At 49.8% G+C, this 8,205-nt stretch overlaps 3 protein-coding genes across 3 annotated transcripts; 2 read left to right on the top strand and 1 right to left on the bottom strand.

Annotated features, from left to right (window-relative positions):
- CTAM01_16986 (uncharacterized protein) lies at positions 1 to 883 on the top strand (the record flags this gene model as incomplete). Its single annotated transcript, XM_060532978.1, has 2 exons — positions 1 to 606; positions 662 to 883. The coding sequence occupies 2 exons, from the start codon at positions 1 to 3 to the stop codon at positions 881 to 883; spliced, it is 828 nt and encodes a 275-aa protein (XP_060372445.1).
- A 3,763-nt stretch (positions 884 to 4,646) lies between these two features.
- CTAM01_16985 (uncharacterized protein) lies at positions 4,647 to 5,444 on the top strand (the record flags this gene model as incomplete). Its single annotated transcript, XM_060532977.1, has 1 exon — positions 4,647 to 5,444. The coding sequence occupies one exon, from the start codon at positions 4,647 to 4,649 to the stop codon at positions 5,442 to 5,444; it is 798 nt and encodes a 265-aa protein (XP_060372444.1).
- Positions 5,445 to 5,699: 255 nt separating this feature from the next.
- Positions 5,700 to 7,202, bottom strand: CTAM01_16984 (mitochondrial chaperone bcs1; the record flags this gene model as incomplete). The annotated part of the gene is made up of 2 exons (XM_060532976.1): positions 5,700 to 6,952; positions 7,004 to 7,202. The coding sequence occupies 2 exons, from the start codon at positions 7,200 to 7,202 to the stop codon at positions 5,700 to 5,702; spliced, it is 1,452 nt and encodes a 483-aa protein (XP_060372443.1).
- Positions 7,203 to 8,205: the final 1,003 nt, after the last annotated feature.

Raw genomic sequence — 8,205 nt, 5'->3', positions numbered from 1 at the left:
ATGTGTTTCGTTGATTTAACAACAGAGCACAGCCCCAGGTATGGGGCCGAACCGAATGCAGCGTCTTTTATCGACGTCGGGCCCGATCACAACCCCGACCCTGCCACCAAACCGAGAACCAGCCATGGGTCTTTCTCGAGGTCCATCGTGAAATTGATTGATAAAGCAGTCGAGCATGTCCACGTTGGTTGGCTGTCATGTCGCGACCAAGCTCATTTCAGACAAAGGCTGGATCAATTTTGTCCAGGACGGTATGTTGATGACATCCTTTTTCTTGCCATTCTTCAATCAGTTTGTGGCTATTCTACACTTCAAACCATAGACCCGTTGCTTGTGCGGTTCTCTGAGCCGTTCTTGCCCTCGGGAGCCTCTGCGTTCGCCAAAGGGTTTGACGGCATGGTACTGCCAATCAACGTCAACGCGGCAGATCAGATGTCAGATCACAATAAAATCCACTGGATACTCGCAATCGTCAACTGGAAAACAGAAACATTCGACGCCTTTGGAATGCAACCAACTGCTTTTTCTCGATGGAGCATAAGGATCGATGAATATGTCTCGGAACTTCGCGGCGCTGTCATCCAACTGGACAAAAGATCTCACGAAGTAGGTATCGCTCAGGTCATCATTGAAGTGTCATGTTTTCACTCACATCAACCAGCTGGGACCATACTGGGAGGACTCATGCTGCGCTTTCCTCTGCGCTTACGCTTTTGAACGGTATTTGGGTCGAGCACCTCATCGTCAGGAACGATGGCCCACGGGTCCTGCCTTGAGAAAGCATTACCTGCGCAAACTACTCAATCAATGGGAGCTGCCCGCCGGCCGTCGTACCAAAGGGCCGCGGCATTCGGAACTTGGTGGCGGACCAAGCTCTGGATGACTGCGGATTCGTTGGCAAACATGCGCTGCGTTAAAAGGAGCCGCCGTGACATCTGCAACGTACATAGAGACTCCCCGAACTTGAAACCAGCAGTAGTCAGCTTCAGGGTGGCTGGGAGGGGCACGCAAGGGAGCCGAGAGACAATCCGCAGCTAGCCAATCAAAACTGTCGGCGGAGTTGCTCTGGAACATGTACGGACGCACCAAGGAAATGTTTCACTAGCCGCCCACCTTTCCGCTTTTCTCCGATGTGAAAGAAGGCCGCAAATTTTGGCTTTCCAAGGATGGCTTTGGGGTTTCCGGAGACTAGAATCTGCTTGTTGATTTTGATACTACCTCTGAGTGAGACTGCAGTTTTGAAACAGACTAGACCAGTATTGGCAGGGTGTGTTCATAGAAGCGGGTCGCATGCTACCAAGCCGTGGCAACGGTTCCGTACTTTCGTCATGTCCGATCGACAAAGTTGTCCTGTGACACAAGATGCGGCTCAGGTCACCCGCCGTACATATATGACAAATGCTCCTCAACTTATCAAACCCAAGCGGATAGTTTTCCCTCATCGGGGGACAGCAAGCTACAACACAGAAAATACTTGCCATACTTGGTCAGCGTCCTCAAAGACGTGAGGCAGGAAGAGTCCTGTGAAACGAGCCGGAGGAGGTGATAGAGTACGCTTCTAGCTTTTGAGCGTACGGTTGCTTCAGCAATGAGTAGACTCAGTCGAGCCATGTGTACAATTTTCCTGTTTACAACAGAGCATCGAACAATACTTCTCAGCGAAACACAGTACAACTGTGATAATACGTTGATTCTCTTTTTACACACACTCTCATTAGTTTAGAGAGTCAAAAACTGCTGTGATGGGTCTCTTCACACATCTAATGAAGCTTGTTGCTAGCCTATGCTGTGCGCTGTATTCATCGGTGTTACCAGGCATGCAATGCTTCCCTACAACTCCGATAGACTCCGTGGTTGTTGAGCAAGCTCTTTCCCGTTCGCCTGGCCGCGTCTCAAAACATATCCGTACATAGGCGATGACATAGCTAGACTACATTCTCGAATAGTACAGCGCTGGACGCTTATTGTAGTAAGAATTTTACAAGTAGCATCGCAAGACTGCGTTGAAACCCAGCTGTGCCTTTGTGACATGAGGCTCGTGACGGAGGCCATCGAGAAACACTTTGGTAGGTGCTTGAAATGCCAGGTTGATTACGCTTTGCCGGCCGGGGTTGCAACCGGTGGATGACATCGCGCATAAATTACCGCATGGCTAAGACTAGACCAGACAGTGTAGAAAGAGACTGCCAGCAAATGGTGCATCGATCTTAGGGATGTACTTCCCTAGCGATGACAGTACTTCATCCTGCCAATAACAACTAAGCTGACAAGGACTTGATTGTAGTATTATTCACTTTCAGCTTCCCGCTGTAGAAATCAAACTTGGTTTCCGTCTTGGCAGATGGGAATAATTCTGTGCACAGGCATATGTGGACCTCTTTGCTGACAGAATACATACTGAGACCCATCGAGTACATTCATCGATGGCCTCCACAGTAAAGCCAGAATCGCTTCTCTACTACGTTCTTATTTTAGACCCATCTTGCATACTGTAGAGACTGCACTTGCCATCGCCGTTTGTGGAGATTGGATTATGCGACATGGGTCTAATCCACGAACACAGTGTAGAAGCAACTTCTGACTTCGACTATGGTGGTCATCAAGAAAGTATCGTCGGGGCCTTGTCATGTACCCTGTCAGCAAGCGGATCCATAACCATCTGTGCACAGAATAAATCCTATTTGTAAAGACGGAAACCAGATTTGATTTCTACATACTGTACGTTCAAAATGCATGTCCTCTTCAAGTGAGCTCTCTTGGATCTGCGAGCGCGCGGACTCAGTGTGACAGGTACTGGCAGGGGATCCAGGTTGATTACTCCAGAAATGGCTTACACCAGAACGGATGAACATCGTGGCCTCCCCGTTAAGAGTACTGTATGGTTCTTATTCATTTTTTGTTTCTTCAAATTCGCACTCAAATGGCCGATACACTCTTGTGCGTGTCAGCCATGTAAAGCTATGACCGGCCTCACACCCGTCTCACAAGGCTGCTATGAATATGTCACAAAGCAAGCCTAAGGGCACAAGCTTCCTAGGCTGTTGCTCTTAAATGATACGTCATTGAGCTCTGGCTTTGCTTCACCTAAGCCGTACGTAACAAGGGACCAAACCGATCCTAACCAACAGTTTCTCATGGTCTACCCTGAGAATGAATCACCATAGACTACTCGCTTGTCAGTCCAACAGGATGACCCGCAAGCTTGCGCGAGCTTACTGCTTGAGAGAGAGTGCTTGTCGAAAGATGCGCCCAGCCGTTCACTGACCCGCTAGAATGTCGGTATCGGACGGGGTCAAGTACCACGTTCATGTTTGTTGGGCGTGGACATACGCAGGTCATTCGTGGAAGCCGTTGATCCGCTTAGTATGGCGCTAGTAGCAACCTACCTACCTATTGGCGAAACGGACATTTCTGGCTCCACGTATCCCAGCCCGGCACTCTGGTTGGCCGACCTTGCGGCGGGCTGCAATTTAGGAAAAGGACCGTGCCTATTTCCCCTTCTTCCGGTTGGTAACAATGCAGATATCCGGACCCTTCTAGCTGGTGAGCTCAGTTGGAATCGACGCGCCGATGCGGCCTGGAAGAACAAGGCGCTGTTGGTCTGCAACTCAGTGTAAGAATCCCAAGCAGGAAGGGCTTATGAACTGTGTCTCCCGTTGGTCCATGCCACAGAACGGCTATAAAAGACTCTTCTACGCGACTCTCTCTACTTGCGTGACCTTTTCATATGCGTTCATCTCCAAGAACCCTAACCTGAATACATCAAGTACGTTTGATGAGAAACTGCGACTGGCTAATGGGCAGCTAATGATAGAGAATGTGCACTAGCATAACCACCAAGACCTCCTACACGGGTTGCCCCGAAACGTGTAACACATCCAGCACTTTTCTAGCGAAGTATCCTGCCGCAATCAGTTCGGGTACAACTTGTTCGAACCCAACGTCATCTACCACCGGCAAGACAACGTCCAGAGTCCAGTGTCCCCGACATCGAGACGAGGGTTATAGTCAGCGATGAGCCCCGGCTCAAAAATCGTCGAACGGATCATTTCTCGTTCAACGAGATTGTTAAAGAGACGACCAATTACTGAAATAGCTGGTTTCGCATTCAAATACACGAAACTTCTCCACTTATTGCGCGGCTGGCGAAGTTTGGAATATCTTAATGCTGGGCTCGATTCCCATCGTTATCCTGCACATATCGGTAGTACCACCAACCATTCACTTGATATGCACATCAATATACACCAATGACCCCTAATGGCGGATGTTCCTAAACTGCACCTTGGGCTTTGTCAACGAGGCCATGAATGCTTATTCCAGCGGAAGCGTAATGGTTATTGTACAGATACCATTTCTTCTAGTCTTCTAAATACTACAGTCTCATCTGAACAAAACGTTTTAAACATGGAAGCGTCGCCTAGACTGAGTTGGGTTGACGGCTTAGTGCCACCTGTATGGTAGCTGAGCCCCCCGCCTCCCCGCCCCACACAAGCGCCTCCCGCTGCGGGGAACGCTGCTTCACCGCCTCCAACCGAGAGATGCCCACGAAGGAACCGCACCCACATAAACCCTCTTGATCCTCTGTTTTTCCACCTAAGTCCTTGTAAACAGGCAAACCTCACTTCTCAAGTCCTTGCCCAAGAATGTTCGACAGCCATACCAGGACGAGCTTGGCTGACCATACAAGCGATGGTCACGACGAAGAAATCCCTTCCTTGAATCAAAAGGGCGAATTTGTTGCGATAGGCTCAACATCCTATGTTGAGCGTTTGCCTGACGGCACCATCATCAAGACGGCCTGGCCTGGCGGCGACCGCGCCCACCAGCGACGTCGCGAAATCGCTACAGAGGCTGAGATATACGATCGACTTGGTGAACATCCTTGCTTAGTGAAAAAGAAGGCTTGGAATTCAGACGAATACACCTTGGCCTTGGAAGACATGCCCAACGGAACCCTCAAAGACTTTCTCGAGTCCCACAAAGACGTGTCTGCTGAACAGCGACAGCAATGGGTAATTGAGGCTGTTGAGTCCGTCAAGCTTCTGCATAGTTTCACTGTTCTTCATTGCGATATTGGGCCGCATAATTTCCTCCTGGATGACCGCCTGCGTCTCAAAATTATCGACTTTTCTGGATCAGCCGTCGACGGCTCCCATACTGAGATCAGCCCTGGCACTCGATACGCAGCCCCTTCACTGGACCGCTCCTTGCAACGGAGCCCAACAGTCAAAAGCGACCTCTTCAGTCTAGGATCAACGATTTACTACATAATGATGGGCAAAGCTCCATTTCAGGAGTTCCAGAGTGAGGAGGTTCGGGAGATGTACAGCAACCAAGAATTTCCAGACTTGACTGGTGTACCTAATGCAGGACTTATCCAAGGCTGCTGGTCCCAGAATTTCGATTCCGTAGATAACCTGCTTTGTTTCTTGGATATCTGACCGAAAGAATAAGACTTCGTATGTTACAAACTCAATGGGCGTAGAGCTGGACGGATTGTGTAATCTAGAGGTGCTGTACTTTGGGCAGTCGGCAGTAAAGTGAATCTGGAAGGCGGTATAGGCCATAACAGTAGTTCTTGCACTTATATCCAGTTGGTTGGGCTTAGACCCAGAAAGAATTTGGAGACAAATCTTATTTCCATTCCAGAGCTATGAAATAATTGTCACGGATATCTCAAATAAGTTATCCCACGGTCAGTCACTTTGAACCCAGGAATCACAACGCCTAAGTGTTCCAGCCTTTCTGGTTCTGAGCAACCATCCTTCCGCATCGGTCAAGGCGCTCGACGGCGATCCCCTATTTGCAAGAAGAAACGACAGAATATCAGCGGGGCTGAATTGCAACTCCGGCACGACACTTGCAAATTTAACTGCCAGCTGTCGTACACCAGCGTTATTCTTGTCTCGGGTCTCTGCATCAGGCATCTCCTTTTCTGAGTATTCGAAAACAGTACAGAACAGCTGCCGAATCACCTCCGCATCGGCGAGTCCGAACTCGATTTTCTTGTCGACGCGGCCAGGTCGTATCAGAGCGTCGTCCAAGTGCTCAATGTGGTTCGTTGTCATAATAAGAACACGGCCATCCTGCGAAGCCACGCCATCAAGGACGTTAAGTAATCCAGACAATGAAAGAGGTCCATGAGGCTTTGGTGGGCTTTGTGACATATCTGTGCCCAAATCAGATTTATCGTTATCGGCATCGCGAGCTCGTGTTGTGCCAACTGCGTCAACGTCCTCAAGCAAAACGACGCAGCGCCGGGGAAGGTCGGCGAACAAGGCCTTAAGCCTCATATCGTCGATGTCGGCAAGACTAACGACATAGATATCGAGACCGAAGCACCCGGCAACCGACATGCTGAAGCTCGACTTTCCGGTTCCTGGGCGGCCGTACAGCAGGTAGCCTCTCCGGTATGGCTGCCCGCGATCGGCGTACCAGGAAGGAGTGTCGGAGTCGAGGAAGTCGCGAATGTCGTCCAGGAGCGTTTGCTTCAACTCTTCCTTCATAATGACGGTTTGGATCGGCCTGATTTCTCGGGTCATGATTCTTTTCCAGCCGTTGTTGTGATGCTCGAAAATTGAAGTCTTTTTTTCTGACATCTTCAGGTATTCAAGGCGGCATTCACCCATGAGGTTTCGTAGGACTTGGGAGGAACCGCCAACACAAGAAACAGTCATTGTCTTGCGAGGAAATAGTGCCACCTCGTTTTGCGTGCATTGCAGATAGAGCAGATGCCCTCTGTGCCAAAAATACACTCGTTCTTTCCACGGGGTAAATCGGAGGGGCTTCTTGGTCGTCATGTCGCAGTCTGGATGAAGCAAGGCTCGTCCTCGCCTGCTGTCAACGCTGGCAAGAGATGAACGGGCCTTTTTGGCAAAGTCTTGGGAAGAGACCCAGTATTCGAGCATATCGTACATCTCGTCAGGATCGTGGACGTCGGTTCTAGATGCTGAGGGATTTTAATACTGTGCTGAAGCATTGGAAAGGAAGGACCACCAACTTAAGTAAGCATCTACGAAGCCTCCCACGGTGTTACATATGAACTTGCCACCAAAAATGAGCAGTCCGCAGACGCACAACGTCATGGCAAAGCTATCCAAAGTGCCGTTGAAAAGCTGGTTCAGCGCCGTCATGGCGCCAGCGAAGCCAGGGAAGAAGATGTCCATTACGGAGACCTGGGTAGCACTTGGATGGTGCATAGTGTCGATTTGAGAAGTGTCGAATGAAATGTGGGTAGTGATCAATGAATCAAGGGGGATGATAGTTCAGGATTAACTTATTGACCGATTTTGAAGAGTAGTATAGCAAAAATAAGAGCTGTGTATAGAGTTGTGATTCAGAGAGTACTGTTGTACGGGCGTTCACCAGCAGAACTGGGCAAACGGCCGGTTTTATATATTTTGAGCTCTGCCTTGAGAACCCATGGCATACCTCACTTCGAATCAGCTGCAGGTCTAATCAGAGGACTCGATGCAGCTAGCTGCCGTTGGGTCTGGCCACAGCATGTTGAAGGAGGCGTCATGCTAACCCCCTTCTATCAGGCAAGAGCTGGTCTCATCGGGAGCGTTCTCAGTTAGGGCCATAGCTTTCACTGAGATGAAAGTTGACCTACATCCCGAGACAGTATGCTTGGCATCCTGGCTTCGCTCGTCCGTCGTTGGGGCTCGTCGGGGATCTGTCCATGGATCTAGCTATGCCCGCTGTCCTGGTCGACGCAGCCTCGGGCATATTCTCGCAATTGGGCTTTCCTGGCTATGCTAATGCAGTCCGGCCTGGAGTATTTCTCTGAGGCCTAGCTTTTGGGATGCCACCTTGCACTTCGTATGTTGCGTTTTCATGCAGCTACAAATGTCTCTAGAGTGTTAGGCTTCTATCGCGTTGTGAGGACCTCCCGCTAGTGAATGGATTGCGGATGAATGGAAGGAGGATGGATGGTAGGAGGATGGATGGTAGGATGACGAATGGTAGGTGGATGAATGGTGGGTAGGTGGATAGATGGATGGAAGTATGGATGAATGGTCAGGAACCTGACGCCGAACGATGTGGGGTAACTTCGGGCCTATGTAAGCCCGTGGTCATGACTGGGTCTTCGCGACATGATCAGGCGCCAACGCGGGGTGACCTGATCACAAATCTATTGCCCCTCAAGAAAGGTTTGGACAAAATGCTTGCGCGCTGACATTTTGAGGTAAGCCCTGTCAA

This window comes from Colletotrichum tamarilloi (assembly GCF_030869305.1).
Source record: "Colletotrichum tamarilloi strain Tom-12 chromosome Unknown Scaffold_297.1, whole genome shotgun sequence".
Taxonomy (NCBI): Eukaryota; Fungi; Ascomycota; class Sordariomycetes; order Glomerellales; family Glomerellaceae; genus Colletotrichum; species Colletotrichum tamarilloi.
This window is presented reverse-complemented; position numbering and strand designations above follow the sequence as displayed.